A 20,300-nucleotide genomic window follows, 5' to 3' on the forward strand; every position below is an offset into this window, starting at 1 on the left:
ATAAACATTTCTAATTTAAATATGTGAAGATTTTTGGAAAATGAAATGAGTAGAAGATAAAAATAACCAAAGGGGGAAAAACAAGTTTAAGTCTGAAAACAGAATTCCTATCAGAAAAAGTAGAAATCTCCAGCTTATTTGTAGATATGCACAACTAGCAATGATGCTGCTTGGTCTGGGCAAATGTACTTAAGTTGTGTTTTGTTTATACTTTTAACTGTAGATTGATATTAAATTTTCCATTTAGGCCAGGTTCAGTGGCACTGATTTGGAATCCTACTACTTGGGAGTCTGGGTAGAAGATTGAGAGTTCAAGGCCTGGTTGGGCTATACAAGATGATGCTGCCTCAAAACAAAAGAAGACAAAATATATGCAAAACATAAAAAGTAGAAATAAGGCTTTGCAGATGCCGCTGTCCCTTCTCACCGCTTTCTGCAGCCATGGTCAACCCCACCGTGTTCTTCGACATCACGGCCGATGGCGAGCCCTTGGGCCGCGTCTCCTTCGAGCTGTTTGCAGACAAAGTTCCAAAGACAGCAGAAAACTTTCGTGCTCTGAGCACTGGAGAGAAAGGATTTGGATATAAGGGTTCTTCCTTTCACAGGATTATTCCAGGATTCATGTGCCAGGGTGGTGACTTCACACGTCATAATGGCACTGGCGGCAGATCCATCTACGGAGAAAAATTTGAGGATGAGAATTTCATCCTGAAGCATACAGGTCCTGGCATCTTGTCCATGGCAAATGCTGGACCAAACACAAACGGTTCCCAGTTTTTTATCTGCACCACCAAGACTGAATGGCTGGATGGCAAACATGTGGTCTTTGGGAAGGTGGAAGAAGGCATGAACATTGTGGAAGCCATGGAGCGTTTTGGGTCCAGGAATGGCAAGACCAGCAAGAAGATCACCATTTCCGACTGTGGACAACTCTAATTCTTTTGACTTGCGGGCTTCTTACCCACCAGACCATTCCTTCTGTAGCTCAGGAGAGCACCCCAGCCCCATCTGCTCGCAGTACACTGTAATCTCTGCTCTCACTGAAGTTCTTTGGGTTCCATATTTTCCTCATTCCCCTGCAAGTCTAGCTGGATTGCAGAGTTAAGTTTATGATTATGAATAAAAACTAAGTAAGAAAAAAAAAGTAGAAATAAAACAAGTTTCTCAAGACTGCAGTCGCTTAGAGCTATGTGTTTGAGTCTTTTGCCAGTGTATATGAGTATGCAATGTGCGCATGCCTGATGCCTTAGGTATTACAGTGAGCTGTCAAGTGAGTCTTGGGCATTGAATCAGGTCTTCTGGCAGAGCCATAGATGCTCTGAGGTATATACACAGCCCATAACTACTTTATACTGCCATAGTCTCTGACCAGAAGTTTTCATTTATCTCAATGAACACTGGCTTATAGGTAATTATTTATTCAAAAGGAAATGTAATTATAACATTTTAATAGAGTAGATATTAATTAAAGGTGAGGAACTTAAATGATATTAGAGACTATCCTAAATAAATTTGTCATCCGTAGGATGTCCTGTCCTGGGCATGGAGAAGGAGGTGGGGATTGGAGTTATAGGGGGCAGAACTCATGTATGAAAATTTGAAAATAAAACTTTCTCAGTATACTTAGCACATTGTCTATGTATGCATACACATGAGTGTATAAAAACATACACTTGTGCGCTGTTATGTATAACAAAAATAATATTTAAAAAACAGGTCATGAATTTAAGAGGGAGTAGTTGGGGGACATGAGAGAAGTTAGAGGGGAGAGGGGAGCTGGAAGTGTTGCAAATAAAGTGTATTCATATTCAATACTAACCCCCCCCAAGTTTTAGTGTTATATCTTTGTTTTAAAGCAAAGCAAAAAGTCAATAAATTTAATGTAAAAATGTGTATAAATGTATGATTATTTGTGGGATTAACAAACTTAATAACAAAATAAAAACTGAAATAGCTTTCTGTTGAGAAAAACATTAAAATATGTATAATTTTCATAAAACATCTGAAAGAAAAACATTTGAAAATATCTACAATTGCTATATCTGGATAGTAGAGTGGAAAATTTTTGTCTGATCCTTTTCGCTTAACTGTATTTTCTCGGTTTTTTTACAAAGACTGTTTTTTATACTTTGAATGGTTGAAAAGTGAAATCAATATACCGGAGAAGAAGAGGGCTCAGCAGCCCTGGTTACCATCCAGCCTTATATAATTCTGGAGTGTCTCAAAGCCACCCTGTTATGTGCTGACAGGTTGTCCAGATGTTGGGATGGGAACCACCAAATATCTTTGTCCTGGCAAATTGGGTGGCTGGGTACACAAACAACCTGCCCTTTACTTTATTCATCTGCCCTCTGACAAGGCAATTTCCCTGTCATCGTCAATTCCCATTACTGCTTGGAATTCAAAACACTTTTTTTTTTTTCTTTTTCAGTTTCTAACTTCATTTCGTTCATGGGAATACCCTTTGACTTGCGGGAGGATGACGATTCCACTTTACACATGAAGAAACTGAGGCAAACAGACTTCGAGTCACGGGTCTAGTGCAATTGGCAAGTCACAGCTGGGACTGGATTTTACAACGTGGTTTCTCTAGCTCCCAAATTTCTCTCTTTCCATTGTAATTTTCCTTCTAAAGTACGAGTTGGCAGCAAGATGATTTCAGTGGTTGAGGCACGGCAATTAAATGGTGAAAAGTCTGATTAGGAAACAGGATTTTGTATTCTCAGTTTGATGACAACCTGTCTGTAAAGATTGCTCACCCTCCCACCCCTCTCCGCTACCCCGCCACCCTACCCTGCCCCCGTCCTCTACTAAGGCAGGCAATGCAGTGCTTAGCAACCACTTCAGATGGGCCGCCCTGCTTTTTTGTACCGTGTCTAGTTTTCCATTTCACTTAAACAGCAAACGATGATGTCTCTATTCACAATTACAACACCAATTTTTGTTATGAAATACCCTTAAATGTCTCTGAAGTATGTTTAAAGACAGTATTCAATCACTAATAGTACAAGTAGCGCATCAGTATTACAAAGAAAAAGTATCAGCTGAACGCACACGTGTGGAGCTTGGGCAATGACTGAACTAAAATATCCCAACTCTCCCCACTGTTTTAGGTGTCTGAAAACACGCAGGAAAGGATGCAGCAACCTTGTGAAAGCCGGGTTGGGTCTTGGTAGTTTTTTGTGGATTTCCACTTAGTTCTCCTTGTTGTTCTGGGGCAATTAACACACCCAGCTGACAAACTCACAAGTACCCATGATGGTGTAGCCTAAGGTCAACACGTTAGCAAACAGTGGATTTGGTAATTAAACCAGAGGCCCTGTGTTTCCAAAGACAATGCTTTGGACCACAGCATCTACAGGGAAATAGCAAATTGGTTTGATGTTGCAGTGCTATGCTGGTGTCCAGCCACACACATTCAGCAAGCACAAAAGAAATTCGGTATCCAGCACTCATTCCAGGCTGGGATTGATGGCGATAGTTTGCCGTGCATGCACATCTGATAGGAGCTTGGAAGACCGCGCTAGATCTTGGAAGGGAGTTCCAGTGTACTACAGGTGGGACATTGGATGATGTCCACACCACTGAGACCAACGTCTGAAGCAAGCGCACCCAGCTCTACTGCACACTGCATCCTCTCTTCCTCTTCTTTTCTCCCCAGTGGCTGGAAGGAGCAGCACAGAACTTATGGACATTTCAAACCTCAGTAATCAACTTCCAGTCTTTTCCTAGAACCAAAGTGGAATGATGGGGCACATTAAAATGCAGTATCCAAAGCTAACTCTGAACCAGCAGCCTGGGAACTCTTCAAGAACCTTTCCACATCATGGCAGAAGTGTCACTGACTAGACAGTGTGCCAGCTCCTGACACCTGTCACTTCATGCTGTCCCCATCTCTGAGCTGCTGACTCTCTTTCTGAGCGGTGTTTTTCAAGGCTTTTTGCTGCAGGTGCTCAAATACCAGCAGTGCTTGGAAAGCTCCCAACTGTGGTCCTTCTCATCCAACCTCTGACATGCTTTCTAGCTGAACATCAGGAAGGAGTCTAACGGGCAGTAGGACCTTATGAAAATGCATGGTTAAAACTCCCCGCCAACTTCTCCAGCTGTGTGCATCCAGATTCAAGCGGGAGGAACAGAGACAGCCACGGCCTCTGCTGGCCTCGACTCCATGTTTATTATTGGGCAGATCACATTCAGCCCCTGGGGAGGTCACAGTGTTGACCTTGCACACTTACCTTCCTTTTGCCTATTTAGCTGGCCAGCCAAGGCATTTGAACCTGACACTACAGATCCTTTCCCCCAGGTCCAGATGTGCTCAGCTGGAGAGAGGGGCTCTGTGAGTGATGGAAAGCCGTATCCAAAGCTAACCCTGCAACTGTTCTAAGCTACCTCCTTACACTGTCCTGACTACAGCCTCCCACCTAGAGGGTGGATGGCATTTTATCAGCTCTCCAGCTATCAGAGCCTCAGAAGGTGCCTCTATTTCTGCCTCTGATAAAACGCCACCACGGCCTCAACATCACGCAAACACTTATTATTACTGTCTAGATTCTTAACCAATCTTCTTACTGCCATCCTGGCCTCAGTGGTGAGCCCTCTGTTGCATTCTAATTATCACGCAATGAGCAACTAGTTGCAGATAGCACTGATGGTTTGAGAGTCTGCTGTCATTTCACATGTTCTTCCCTGGTCTCTCTGTCCCCACCTCCAGAAGACATGCCAAGAACTGCATCTCCTTCCTCTGAGCATCTTCCATGTTGTACCCAGTGAGCAGCAGTCCGTCACTGTACCCGCCTGAGACTTGGGATCCTCATTTGTGAAATGAAGAGGTCCAATGTCTATTGCGTATTAAGTCCAGTGGCTCAAAAGTTACCAGCAGTGGCGGGGCTGGGGGGAGGGAAGTCTTTCTCTTTGTTTTCAGGATTTTTCTGCTCCTGACAGGAGAGGTGAGAGTGAATCAGACATTACCCCGTTTGCTACTGGAGCCAGCTCCTCCCTCATTTCCTTTCCCAAGACTTTGCAGGTACCTACTGGTCCCTCTGAAGTCCCTGACTCTGGCTGTATTTTTGTTTAAAAGGTGTGATATACTCTGGGGTCCATATGGTTTTATACTTGTCCCAGCAGCCATATACAGCTGCGGTGCGCCTTTTCTTCGGGTTTTAAAGTCAATGACGCAGCTTCTGTGGCTTGAATCTCCGTTCAGCATCTGTCTTGGAGTTGGAAAGGGAACACAGCAAGACATATGTTCAGAACCTCATGGTTCATAGAATGAACTCACAACCCCATAGCTTAGATTTGGGGCTAACCCTGGCCCTACCTTCTCCTAGCCAGGTGATTCTGGGCAACTTATTTCCATTTCTTTGGTTTCATTGTCATCTGAAATGTTAGCTACTGAATAGGTTACTGGGAAGATTACATTAATTAATACAGGTGCTTAAAATAGGACCCAGAACACAGTTGTATTTTATGCACGTAGTACATATTACTTATTTAGTAATTATTAAGTAATATTTTAATATGCGGAATTCATCCTGCCAAGCTAAGAATTCTGTTATAACTATCTGGTGATGTTAAAATGAATAATTATTGAGCACTGGCTAGTTGCTTTCAAGCTTTATGCTATAGTTTCAGTTTCTGACAACAACAATATGTCTTTGGATAGATAATACTGAGGTTGACAGTAATTCCTAATTCAAATTTGAGAATTATTCCTTTATGTATTCTTGGTTGTGAGCCTAGCCTTTAATGGCCGAGCCCTAGAATTATTCCTTTTTGAAGCCATGCCTAGGACCCTGGTCACCTGACATGCAGGGCTCACATTGTTTGTATCATGCCACAGAGAACCATGGAGTTGGCCTGACCTAGCTGCCCTGAGAGGCATGTGCCATTTCTCAGGTTAGAGTCCACGGCTCCCAGGGCACTGTGTGCCTTTCAGTCCCTGAGAAACTGAGGTATGCCCTCAGGCAGCGAAGCAGTCAGGCCACTTTCTGCTCCTTTGTACACTTCTCTAGAAGTCACGGAAGCACGACAACTTGAGAGGACAATTGGTCAGTGCCCCACCATGTACCCATGAAGCCTCCTTTCTCCTGAGTAAGGAGACGTTCTGTAAGGTGCGTGAGTGATGCATTTGTAGGGACAACCTAAAGTCAGCTTTGTTGCACTATAAAACAATGTCAGTCTTCCGTCCCCTCTGTGTGCATGGACCATCTTTTCAGAATGACTTGGGACAGATGCCTCGCATGCCCTCCTTACATGGCCACCCAAGGTATCACTTGCTTCTCTTGCCACCCTATTCCTGCCACTGCTGAAGTGGGCGCCTGACCTCGTTGGCCAAACCGTGCTGGAAGGTCGTTGACCTCCTTCTGAGCGGCAGTGGGAAAGTGGCAAGTGCCTTACCTCCACTGCCCACCACACAACCCCAAATGAATCCTAAATTCAAGAAGACCAATGCCACTCTGTAGTCATAATCCAAGACAAAGTGAGAAAACAGGTAACCCTTCATAGAAGAGTCTCTCTAATTAAAGAAACACCTTTATTCCACCGGAAAGCCTCTGCTCCTGTCCACGGTAACACAGCTCATAGAAACATCATGATGCTAATCAGTCATCTGTGACTTAGGATGCATTTCCATTCATTTCCATAGGCTATCTCTGACTACGATAATCCCTTAGCAATGAAATTACCACGCTATGCTGTAAGGAAGCCTCACTAAAACAACACGTAATGAGATGAGATTGGGCTCGCCATAAGCAGGGTCAGTAATGAGTCTCTGAGCCCAGCCTCCACAGAGACCTCACTAACTTTCCCCCAATGAGGACAAAGGTTCCTAGGGATAAGTACACACACACACACACACACCTCCAACAGACAGGTTCATTTGTAGATATACAATAGCTAGCAAATCTGTAAGACTAAAATAATTTCCTAATGGCAACAAAATCTGTGCTTTCTTCTTTGTAACAGGAGGCAGCACTTGGCCTTGCTAAGCAGAACAGTGCCGTCATTTTATATTCATGTGTTGCTGCTATCAACTTAGGTAGCTTGATTCAGATAAGAGAAGACTCATCCAATAATCATAAAAAAGGAAGTTCTATGACCAGAAATCTAAAGGCATAGAGGATGTCACTGGAACTTAAAATAGTGTGTCAGTAATACCAGCCACAGACACCAAGGATGCCTCTTGCCCAGGAGCCATCAAGAAATCTCTTCTCTCATTTTCTTGGCAAGAGTTTGACATCAGGCCTCTCTCTGAACCAAGGAAAGTGTCGTCATAGTCAGACTTTATAAAGAGAAACCAAAGTCAAGGACAGGCACAACTTCTATGGTCAGGAATGCAGGGGGCGCAGTTTTCTGAAGTCAACTTGTATTTGTCCACATTTCTTTTCTATTAGTTTCCTATACCTGCTGTAACAACCTAACTAAGTGCAGTGACTTTAAACAACAGGAACAATGCAGCTAGAACATCGGATCCCTGAAAACAATGCTCACAACAGAAGCATGAGGACCCCAGTTGGGATCGCAAGAACCTACAGCAGGGTACGCCAGTATTCTTAGCACTGAGTGAATGGAGACAGGAAGATCCATGAGGCGTTTTAATCAGCAGCTCTTATGGATCAGTAAGCTGCCCTTTCCAGGAGAGATCCTAGCTCAAAAACGAAGGTGTGAGCAATTGAAGAAAATACTTAAGTCAACTTGTAGCCTCTGCGTGTGTGCACATGTGCGCATACTCACAGACATACACACAAACACCCACACCCCACACATCAGAAATAGAAAAGTTATAATTCTGGATATCAGGATATGAATAAGGTTATGCTTCCCTGGGAGCCTCTTGGAGATTCTGTTCCCATGTTGTAGCTTCCAGAGTCTGCCTTCTTTCTGGAAAACAAAGTAGCTTCTTCTGGTGTCTGCCCTTCCTCTGCCACTGCTAATTCACCCATCCTAAAGGGGACACCCCTTCTTCCCTTGGTAAAAGGACCCTTGAGATTACATTGGTTTATGCCAATGACTCAAGATAATTTCTCCAAGTCAAAACTTTAAGCCCACCTGTAAAATCTGTTACTGTGTCAGGGGGCATTCTAAGGCTTTTGAGGTAGACATCTCTTTGTATATGTGATAGAAGAAGACATTATTCTCCCTATACCATCTGTTTCCCACAGTGTCTGTGCTGCCTGAATGAAGCATTTCTGTGTTGACAAGAGGACTGTACACAGCTGTAGGGCCACCTGCTTATCAGTCTCTTCAGCAGGAAGAAGGGAGACTCCCAGGATCTTTAGGATGTAAAGTATGGTCCTTACCCAAGGAGCTTCCAGGAAACACTTCTCCCACATGCCCCACCCTGAGTCTAGTCTCTGGCTCTTTCCTGTACCAGTGAGAACATCTTCACAGGTGGACGTCGGGAGCACAAGCTGAAATGAAATGTGGGCTCAACGTCCCTGGGTAGAAAGTGGGTGGATGGCTCTCTGAAGGACATTCAGAAGGCTGGTGCCAAGAAGCCCCAAAGAATGGACCCTGGGTGACAACAACAAGGACAAGTAAGCCAATGTCCCCAACACAGCTCTAGAAGCCACTTGAAAAGTCCCCAAGAAATGAAACAAAGGTACTGCTCTCTCTCCCCTGGTGACTCCTGGCTGCTCTCACGAACACCTAGCAGAGAATTTCCTGTACCTTTGGGACTAAGTGTCAAAGGTACTGGCTGGGCAGGTTAAAGGAGGAACTAAAATCCGACTAAAGATCATCAACATCCCAGGGCAGAGGATTAGCTCCTCTGATGACATTATCTTATACTCCTTTGTATTTAAGCATCGGGACCCAATCCCTCCCAGGTAGTTCTGAGTCCACCAAATTATGCCGGGGGCCAGTTTCCCAGAAATGGCCCAGGCATTCACTTTCGATAGATGTTGACTTTCTACTGCGCGGCCTTCCAGAAGGCTAAACATATTTCCCAGCTTTTCTCACCATTAGTGTCTGTTTTTGTTATTGTTTGTTTTCTGTTTTAGACAGGGTTTCTTTGTGCATCCTTGGTTGTCCTAGAATTAGCTCTATAGACCAGGTTGGCCCCGAACTCCCAGAGATCCGCATGCCTACCAAGTGCTGGGATCAGAGGAAAGGCGTGTACCACCAACATCTAGCCCTAAAGCACTTTTGAAAATTCCCTTTTCATATGCATTCCATAGGACCAGTTCTAAAAACAGCATGGAATTTTACCTAAGCAAGTGTGTTTGATCATTGGCTCCCTAATCTAAGAAGTGGAGACCTTTCACCACGTTACTGACTAATAAGGCTGTCTCAGTGAGCTTTGCCTTGGAAATTTTCCCCACGAAGTATTTTCCTCGGGCACTGTCCCGGGTGGCAGCCGGGGGAAGCTGTAAATGGACCTTTTCCTTTCTGGGTTGCATGTGCAAATCTGCAGTTTCTTCTGTCAGTGTTGTTGCTCACTGTAATTATAGAATCCCTGAGTTCACGAGAAGCACGAGCGTGTTGTTTAGTCTAGTCTTCCTTTAATATGTAAGCAACATCCACCGGACTTTGGCATCAGTCTGTTGTCGGAGTGCACTCAATGCTCCAATAGCTCTTGGTTTGTAATGGTTGAGAAGGCTGCTTTCCCAGAACTTCCATCCCTTCGTCCTATTTCTGACCGTGAAGGAACGTCACAGAGAGCCACTTAATCAAACCCTAGTGTATTTCCAAAAGTATGGCACATAGTTCTCATTTGCGTCATAAGAATTGCTGGCCCACGAGAGTAACTTAGATTGCTTAAAGCTACCGGGCATTCATATGCACATTAACTCATCTAATTGTTCCCACTTCCAGGCAAGCATACAAACTTAAATAAACTTATTGATTCCATAAATGTTAAGTTATTGTGATGGAGAGTGTGGGGAGGCAGTATATAGGACAAAATTGATCACCAACCTGAGCGGAGCCTGCAATCTCAAAACAATGCAAAGAAAACTGTTTATGCATACCAACAAGAGTAGATACAAACTAATAAATCAAGAGTGATAAAGCAGAGTCCCTAGGTTCAGGGGCTATGGATTCAGACTGAGTGTTTGTGAACAGACTATCTGAAATGAAGCCTGGAAGGCAAGGAGAGAATGAATCCAAGGCTTGTCTGGAGACTTAGGCCAGCAAGCAGGTACACACACCTAAGATGTTAGAAGACAGATGGAGCTAGAGCCCCATGAAGAAGGGAATGGTTGGAAAGAAACTGAAGCAGGGCATACAGGCTGCTGTATGGCATTGTAGAGACATTGTGCATTTTAGTGCCAGTGGAAAGAAGTGGCAGGGTTTTAAGCAGAAGAGTTGCATACGCTGATCTATACTTTGTGAAAGTCAGTCTTGCTCCAGTGTGCAGACTAGATGGGCCTGCAGAGTGGGCAAAGCGACCGGAAGGAGACAGCATCAGTGACTGTTCAGAAATGGAGTGGGGATGACGGCAAAATTAAAGCTCAGTGGCTCTGGAGATGGAGAAAAGCTGATCAGGATCCGGAATGCTGAACGTGTGTGATTTGAGAACGAAAGAGTGGGGTCGGCAGCGGATGTGGCTGAGCCTGGCAGCGGGTGCGGCTGAGTCTGCCAGTGAGGTCGGCAGCAGGGGCTGTGGGGTGGGCAGCGGGTGTGGCTGAGCCTGGCAGTGGGGTGGGCAGCAGGTGCAGCTGAGCCTGGCAGTGAGGTAGGCAGTGGGGTTGGCAGCGGGTGTGGCTGGGCCTGGCATTTCCAGCTCCAGCAGCTTCTTCAGTCCTGTGTCACTTGCTGGTGTGGGAAAAGAAGAGAAGAGGGACAAATCTTAGGGGTAAAGGAGAAAGAGGTTTGGGCTTCCAAAGACCTGTGGCTTGTAAGTAAACACCACATTTTTACTTTTTTTCATTTAAATAATTTACATTTAAATCAGCACAAGTAGCTGCAGCCTGCTGATTTGCATAAATAAATACAAGCATCCGTTCTGCAGTATACACTGAAGTAGCCAATGGAAACATGGGTATTTAAGATGTGGAGCCCCTACAGAAGGAGATCTCTACTGTGCACAGTGAAACTGGTGCCTAAAGCACTGGATTATCTATTACAGTGTGTATTAGGATCACAACATACAGAGAGTTCTGAAAGAACTGGGAACACGGATAACTCTGATAGACGTGGAAACAGACATGTGCATCGTTACGGCAATTTGACTGGGGCTATCATAGAAGATGGTTTCATAGAGACTGTGAGTCCCAAGTACGTGAGATTCTCGAAAAACATATATCCGAAGAAGCATGAAGGACTTGTTACAGGAACTCTGGGTGATTCAGTTGACTGGAGTGTGTAGGCCTTGGTGGAGAAAATCAAGGAAAAGGGTTCTGATTTCAATCAGAAATGGGATCTGATCATGAGAAGTTAAAAGCATCTTGGGAAACTGGGACTTTATCCTTTAAATCATGAGAGAGCATGTAAGTGTTTTTACATAGAGTAGTGACATGGTTGGTCTTTCATGAATAAAACTCCAGCATCCTAGACATAAAAGAAAGGTATGTTTGGGGTCTGTTGGAGGCTGTGGCAAAGCCCAGAGAAGTAAACAATAAAAAGTGGAAAAGATAATTAAATTTGGAGGATTTCAATTCTACGATCTCTGTTGGTCTGTGAGGTGTAGGGATTTAGAGGATAAAGACAGGGCTGCTGAGGCTAGCTTGCTGCCTGTTGGCTGGCTGTACTGCCCTTAAGTATCCACCTCATGCATGGATTCCCACTGAGATATATCCCATGCCATGGGACACTGTGACCACTGTGGGGACAAAAATTATATATTGTCTGAATTCATCCTACTTCTTGACCACTGAATGAAAGGATTATTTAACCTAAATGCCTTGATTGTCTACAAAATGGCTTGAAATCATGATAGCAACAATGTCAATCTAAATTCTACTTTGGAAAGTTCAATTTTCCCAGAGCAATTTACTTTTAAACACTAATTATTCCAGTACTGTAAAAGAACCCTAACAAAAGGCATTTAATAGAAGGCTTCATTTTCACTCTTTAGACACCCTGTCAGAACTTACTAATATGAAATGAGAAGGGGGTGACCAGGGCCACCACCGGCAAGCTGAGTCATCTAGAATAATGTACCTTGTCACCCGAGCTTAACGTGGCTCTCCGCAGAAGAGGTCAGGCCAGCATGTCGCAGCCCATAAAGTTTTGCAATGTCCTAAAAACTGGGACTTGGATCATCATTATGTGTTGTTTACACAATTGATCTGTGAATTCCTAAAAATGTGATGCTAGTCATTCCTGGGTCATTTCCATTGCCCTGACAGATGTCACCTGTAGATAGTCAGAGAAGGCTTGAGGGTCGGATGGAAAAGCTTTCCAATTGGGTGGGTTTTAAGTCTGAATTTCTGCATCTTTTAGCTTTGTAGTTTCAGATAAGTAACCTAATTTTTCTGGACCCATTCCTATCGCATGTATAAAAATACTTACTTTACTGGGCCATGAAGTTAAAAAGACAGTCGATACTTTTCCAACCCCTGGCATCCTTTTAATTTTTTTTCCTGATCAGTTCTCCGTTTGATCAATGATCTGTTTTTCTGTCTAATAAAGAGATCTAGGGAGTCTGTTTTCAACAATATTTTATGAAAGACATTTATTAGGTCGTAAAAAAGCGATGTTAACATTTTTACCCACTTGCTGGGACATGAAGTTCTACGATTCCTTTTTATGGGTAAGCTTGTTTTTCTTCATTTTTTCCCCCTCTCCTGCACTCAAAGTCAGCCCAAATATGGTAACAGTAAATCATTCGAACTGGGTTAATTCAAGACCTTGTAGGTTTGGACACTCGTCAGTCCCCTTGCTCGTCATCTGAATCATTGCAGTGCCCACCGAACCATTCAGGACCCCAGTTCCATCTGGTTTTCTACCATCTTGATCTCCCATGCCCGAGAAAACCAGGGCTCTGCTGGGCTTTGTGGGACAGTGTCAATGTTTTGCAACTTTGCTTAATTGTCCTTGTCACTGATCCTTCCTCGGGGTGCTTGTTCCTTCTCTTCCACTGCAAGCCGTATTCTGCAGGGTCCCTTCTTTCTTCTTCAGTCTCCTTTGTCTGCCACCTCCACTTGTCACTTGGACCTGTCCTGTTGAACACATCTTGGTGGACTGAGGACAATTCTCTGGGGATGACTGACCTTTGATGATTCCAATTAAGGTCATGAGGTCCCCTCCCAAGTCACAATGCTTAACTTTTAAAAAATCATCTTGGAAAATCCCTTAAAATCTCATAAAATATTATAAGGATGGAGACTTTAGCTGGTTCATTCTTTCTTCTTCTGCCCTGGTCCACCGAACGCCTGAGAAGCCCCAGTGGATCTTTGTTGGTTATGGTCAAAGAATGTGTCTGCAATGGACACGTTTTTCTGGATACCATGATCTCAGGAGCAGATGTTGATTAAATCAATATCTGGAGGAATTTCACGGGGGGGATGTTTCTCAGTTTGTACGTCCATGATGTGGATAGCTCCGTGGCTTCCCAGAGAGGGGCATTTGATGCCAGGAGACTGCAAATCAGCTTGAGGTGGTTCACAGCAGTAAACGACATGGGGTCATGGAGGGAGAGAACTGTTTTAGGATTCCAAGAATAATTATCTTGGCTCACCTGCCAATATGGTAGTGGGCTAGAACACCTGTCTGAAGGTCTTCCCTATCAGTCAGGCAAGTGCTTTCCCTCCAAGCTGCACCGTGGCCTCCCTACCCCCTATGTGAGCCTAGGAAAGAGGCATCCACACCATCCTCAGCACAGCAGTAGGCAGCTGTGGTTTAGGGATGCTACTCTCTTGGATTGTTATTTCATGGTTGTCTTTTGCCATTTACAGTTCTGTATGGACACACTAATCTTCTCCCCATGAGAATTATGTAAAATGGCCTTACAAAAAACACTTATGTGATTAAAGTGATTAAGCATTTCAAAAGAAAGCATAAAATGCCGATAGAACTGGTACAAACATGCACCCACAACCTCATGAAAGTGATACCCACATAATTGCAGTCGGAAAATGTAATTAGCTGTGCGTGTATGATGCTTTAAATTTTTATTGATGTTTTTCTCATTTGATTTATTATTTGAGAACTTCATATACACATACAATATGTTTTGATAAAAACCCACTCTTTCTTCCCTGACCAGTTCTTTTTCTACATCCCCTCTGCTTTTCTCTCCCCATTTCATGTGCTCTTTTTCAAACCCGCGGACTCCGCTCAGTGCTGCCAGCGCAATGTGCATGGGTGCAGCAGCCATCAGTTGCTGCCAGCTCGTCAGCTAGGAGTGGGACTTCGTGGCCCTCCCCTCCGTGCTGAGAATTTACCTGCCTTTATCTTGTGCAGGTCTTTCGTTATGCAACCACAGCCATTGTGAATTCGTGTGCTGGATAAGCCTGCCACGTCTGGAAAGCACTCTGTCCCAGCAGTGCTTCGCCGTCTCTGTCTTTTCCAATCGCTCCCCTCTTCTTCTGTGATGATGCCTGGGACTTGTGGTCAGGAGGTGTCATGAAGATTTCCAAATCAAGGGCTGAGCACTGCATGGTCTCTTATTCTCTGCAAACTGATCATTTGTAAGTCTGTATTAATTTCCATCTACGGCGAAAAGAGTTAAACAAAAACCCCAGTGCCAGGCGTGAGTTACCTGTTTCCAAGCTGTGGGTCATTGGGGTCCCATAGGCAGCAAAAGCATTATAAGCTATTACTATTGTTCTTGGTTACACTATAGAACTCAGTGGTAAAACACTATTTCTAAAAGTACGACATGTTTGAGTCATAAGACATGGAGAAATTAAACCAATACTGTCCTGGAATCTTCATCCCTACTAACTAGATTTGCAGTGCTGGGAGGTTTTATGCATATTTATGGGAGAGAAAAATAATTAACAATATTACCTACCTATGACTCCCATGAATTATAATAACTATTGTCCTGGTGGGATATATCTCCTGGTGCAATAATGACACAAATGTTATAGGAGCAGTCAATTGCTTTCAGATTGACTTTATGGCTTACTCCATAACACAGAACTTCTATTGGACTGCTAACTGATCCAAGACCTGTGAGGTGGTAGGTCACAGAACCTCCAGGAAACCCTTCTTCTCTTATTCAGCTCACTGGTATTAATCTGTCATATATATATATATATATATATATATATATATATATATATATATATAGTTTTTATTGAGCTATATATTTTTCTACACTCTCCTCCCTTCCTCCCCTTCCTCTTCTACCCTCTCTCTTGATCCCCATGCTCCCAATTTACTCGAGATCTTTTTTCTACTTCCTGTGTAGATTAGATCCATGTATGTGTCTCTTATGATCCTCTTTGTTGTCTAGGTTCCCTGGAGTTGTAAATTGTATACTGCTTTGTTTTTTATTTTTGTTTTTGTTTTTAGTTTATGTCTAAAGGCCACTTATGAGTGAGTGCATATTATATTTGCCTTTCTGGGTCTGGGTTACCTCACTCACAATTTTTTCTAGATACATCCATTTGCCCGCAAATTTCAAGATGTCATTATTTTTTTCCACTGTGTATGGGAAAAGATCTTCACAATCCCACATCGAACAAAGGACTGATCTTTAAAATATACAAAGAACTCAAGAAACTGGTTATCAAAAGAAAAATAATCCAACAAAAGAATGGGGTGCAGCCCTTCACAATAGTCACAAATAGCATAAAATATGTCAGAGTAACTAACAAAACAAGTGGAAAACTTGTATGACAAGAACTTTAACTCTGAAGAAAGAAATCGAAGAAGACACAAGAAAATGGAAAGATCTCTTATGTTCTTGGGTAGGTAAAATTAACATAGTAAAAAATGGCAATCTTATCAAAAGCAATCGACAGATTCAATGCAATGCCATAAAAAGTCCAGTAAAATTTTTCACAGGCCTCAAAAGAACAATACTCAACTTCATATGGAAAAACAACAAAACCTAGGATAGCCAAAACAAACCTGTACAATAAAGGGACTTCTGGAGGCACCACCAACCTCTGACTTCAAACTCTACCACAGAGCTACAGTACTGAAAACAGCCTGGTATTGGCATAAAAACAGACAAAAAGACCAATGGAAACAAATCGAAGATCCAGATATTAATCCACACACCTATGAACACCTGATTTTTGACAAAGAAGCAAAAAATATCAAATAGAAAAAAGAAAGCATATTCAACAAATGGTGCTGGCTTAACTGGATATCTACATGTATAAGAATGAAAATAAATCCATATCTATCACCATGCACAAAACTGAAGTCCAAATGGATCAAAGACTTCAATGTAAAACCAACCACACTGAACCTCATAGAAGAGAAAGTGGGAAGTACACTTGAATGCATTGGCACAGGAGACTACTTTTTAAAAATAACCCCTGTTGCACAGACATTGAGAGAAACAATTAATAAATGGGACCTCCTGAAACTGAGAAGCTTCTATAAAGCAAAGGACACAGTCAACAAGACAAAACAGCAGTCTACAGAATGGAAAAAGATCTTCACTAACCCCACATCAGATAGAGGGCTGATTTCCAAAATATCAAAGAATTCAAGAAATTGGCCATCAAAAGAACAAATAATCCAATAAAAAAAATGGGGTGCAGACCTAAAGAGAGAATTCTCAATAGATGATCTTATATGACTGAAAGATACTTGAGCAAGTACTCAACATCCTTAGCCATCAGAAAACTGTAAATCAAAACAACTCTGAGATTCCATCTTACACCTGTAAGAATGGCCAAGATCAAAAACCCTGATGACAACTTATTCTGGAGAGGATGTGGAGTAAAGGGAACACTCCTTCATTGCTGGTGGGAGTGCAAGCTGGTATAGCCACTTTGGAAATCAGTATGATTGATTTCTCAGAAAATTAGGAAACAACCTATTTCAAGACCCAGCAATACCACTTCTGTGCATATACCCAAATGATGCTCAATCATACCACAAGGACATGTGCTCAACTTTGTTCATAGCAGCATTACTTGTCATAGCCAGAACCTGGAAACAACCTAGATGCCCTGCGACCAAAGAATGGTTAAATACATATCTTTATAGCTATAGATTAGTGCACCTCTCGATCCTCATGAGCATGACAGTGATATAAAGCAAGGCACCTGATTAGGAATCCCATTTCTACCTGTTATCTTAGTATTTATAGATAACTTACTAATTCACTCCAAACATTACTTGTTTTAAATGTATATTTGATTTTCAAACTCACTGTGTTATGTGCATATTTAAACCAAACATCCTGCAAAGCCTTATAAGAGAAGATAGTGTTTTGTCTGCATGACATTAGCCACGCATTATTGTAATTAACCCGCCCCTCAGTCTGATGCACCTGCTGCTAGCACCAACTACATAGTAAGTTTCTCCTCCCAAACAGTAACATTTATGCATAAAATACTCTAAAAAATCCTAAAATCTGGCCTACCATGCCCAGATGCACTCTTTGCTAATGCATATTTAATATAGTTACTTTTTTCTTCTCTTTAAATAGTGGGACACAGATGCTCTATAGGGTCGTTTAGATATAGAGCAATGCAATAGGAATGTAGGTGCTTTGCACACCTGAGAGTAAATGTCCAATCAATGGTAGCTTTCTTTGCCTTTTTATTATCATTTCACTCTTGTAGCTAAAACAAAAATAGAAAGGTAAAGGCAAAGTATTGGCTGCAAATAAACAGAACTATGTATGTATCTTTTTCTGGAGCGTTCATTTAGTTCTTAATTAGCACCCCCCCACACACAATGTAGCTTTCATTTTAAGGTAGGCCTATTGTTAACCATCAATGAAAACCCTAAAATACATAGAAAATAATCTTTCCATGAGAGCAATTGAGAAAAACCTATTCTAAGGTTTCCTGTCTCAATGAGTGTCATTCCTCCTGCCCCAGATCATTTCTTCCCTCAGTTATTTCTCCTCCTGTCTCCCAAAGTTGTCTCTGGAATGCTTGCTCTCTCCCCTGAGTCCCTCGCTCGTTATTCTAATGGCCGCCAAGCTCTGTTTCATGAACTTTTTAAGCGTCTTTCACACTGTTTCTCCTTCCTTGTATTCTCCTTTGTTTTGCCCATGACAGCAATCTAGGTCTCCCACACTCCCTATGGCTTATTCGCTTCATCCCTTCCCCATCCACAAGGCCTTCCAACCCTTCAGCCTCCGCATTGGTTTGTACTTACCTTCTGCTCAAGTCTTATGGGAAGTCTCCCATCTTTCCTGTTTGTCTTTTGTGCTCACTGCCCTCTCCCTGGCAGCTCCATGTCTGATGTCTTCCTCTAGTCCAGTCCCCCTTTCTAGCTTCCAGCCATCCGTCAAAACTCTGAACAGTGGTTCTTTGGAACCGTTGTCCCTGACCCTTGTCCAAACCTGCAATTAGGCCAGGCTTCTTGATTACATATTTCATTTCCTTTTTAGCCTTTGTCTGGGGTTTAGCTTACCAGACAATAGTATATGGGAGAAAGAGCAGGCTTGTTGAGCTCAACATTTTGTGTCCAGTACCCAATGCAGTAATAGGTACAGTGAGCACTCCACAAATATTGATTAAATGAATGAATAAATAAAAGAATAATTTGTCCTCAGCACACTAGGGATTTGCCTGTTTGTTACCTGATTTTTAACAAATATTTTGTAGAAGGTGTATAACATAATATTACCATTATTATATCTTGTTTATCCACAGTTTTGTGCAACCATCCCCACTGTCTAGTTCCCGGAGATTTTCATCACCCAAGGGGAAACTTCATATTCATTAATCAGTCACCTCCTGTTTCCCACTGCTCCCGGGGCTGCCATTAATTTGCTTTCTGTCTCTGTGGATTTGCTGACTGTGACTATTTCATGTACACGGAATCATCTCTACAGCATGCTCCAGCTTCCAGTGGGAGTGTCTGTCTCTCGGTACAGACTCCTGCTTATCATCTCTTTCCTCATCCGCACAGGGAGGGCCTTGCACACAGAATGTATGGAAAATCCTGACGTAAATTAAATCGTGGTTTTTTTTTTTAACTTGACCTACCAAGCATATATACGAGATATGTTAGCAAATATTCTGTAGTAGTTTTCCTTGTTGGAAATTAAACTGAAGAAATAAGTACATATAACCTATTCACTTTTACTGTTGTATTGTCTGCCTCGCTCACATATTAAAGAAGATGCTGAAAGGAAAGGCATGATTCTAGAAGACACAGTAAAATAGCAGAACATAAGTAGAATATTGAGAACAAAAGGGTAAATGAAAATAAACTAGCCAAATAGACTTCTAGGGAATTATCACAGTTTTAGTAGGTGGCTGGGTTTCCCGCACACCACGAAAGGGGAAACTTTTGTTTCTAAGTCCTGAGAAGAATCACATCTATTTTAAGCAATGATGTTTTTTAATTATAATAAAGGAAAATTATAATTTATTTATTAATTCCTAGATTCTTTCTAAGCGATCATTTTGAACTGGCCACGCCTCTGCAGCCTGGTAGGTCTCTGATGTACTAAAGTCCGTGAAGAATTGCCAGACATAATCCATGCACGATCCTGGCAGCGCCGACTGCTCAATATCAAACCCCGTTCTGTGAAGTTTGTCAGTTCAAAGTGATTCCAGAGCAGCAGGTTGGCTGAGCCAATCTAGTGGAAAATACCCACCTTCTCCGCAGCAGGGGGTGGGGTTTGGACGCTGTTTCTGTAGAAGGGTCTGAACCTCAAGCCTTGCAGGGGGACTTACGATCATTTCCACACAGGTCTACGATCGTCTGCCTGATTTTGTACCACCTGGCAGAGATAGAATCCAAACTAGACCACCTGGTAGACGTTATATTTTGATCAAAATAAGATCGCATGGACTGCTCTGCTCGTGATTTGATAACTTACCAACGAATCTGGGGGTGGGGGAGGGGAGGAATGTAGTTAAAGCTATTTTCTGCATTTTTCCAAAACGCAGTCTTGGCGCAGCAGCGCCTTGCCAGCACGCAAGTGCAACCGCGGTTTCTCATGGGAAATTTTCATAGTTTTTCAGCACTTGATATCAGGGGAAAGAAAAAAAAAAACGAAAACATTGAGTGGATTGTTGACTGAGAGGAGCCAAAGCACTGGCAGAACTGGGGTTCTTGGCACACTGAGAAACAACGGCAAGGTTATTTGGGGAAGCTGCTCTGGGAACTTCCTGACAGCCCATCTCCGCATCCCAGCACTGGGTTAACGAGATGTGTACACTTCCCCTCCCAGCCTGAGAATGATGGTGAAGGTCATGGTCACTATGAAATCCTATCCTCATAGTATATAGTTCCAAGAAGGCTTTTTGCTAAAA

General features: G+C 42.7%; 1 protein-coding gene across 1 annotated transcript; it reads left to right on the forward strand.

Annotated features, from left to right (window-relative positions):
* The first annotated feature begins 415 nt into the window (after positions 1-415).
* LOC130883892 (peptidyl-prolyl cis-trans isomerase A-like) lies at positions 416-1,040 on the forward strand. Its single transcript, XM_057784710.1, has one exon. It carries the CDS (start codon positions 442-444, stop codon positions 934-936), a length of 495 nt encoding a protein of 164 aa, XP_057640693.1. The 5' UTR covers positions 416-441; the 3' UTR covers positions 937-1,040.
* The last annotated feature ends 19,260 nt before the right edge of the window (positions 1,041-20,300 follow it).

The sequence above is a fragment of the Chionomys nivalis genome, chromosome 11 (assembly GCF_950005125.1).
Source record: "Chionomys nivalis chromosome 11, mChiNiv1.1, whole genome shotgun sequence".
NCBI lineage: Eukaryota > Metazoa > Chordata > Mammalia > Rodentia > Cricetidae > Chionomys > Chionomys nivalis.

Coding starts and splice junctions, on each gene's coding strand:
- LOC130883892 (XM_057784710.1), top strand. CDS start 442: ATGGTCAACCCCACCGTGTTCTTCGACATCACGGCCGATGGCGAGCCC.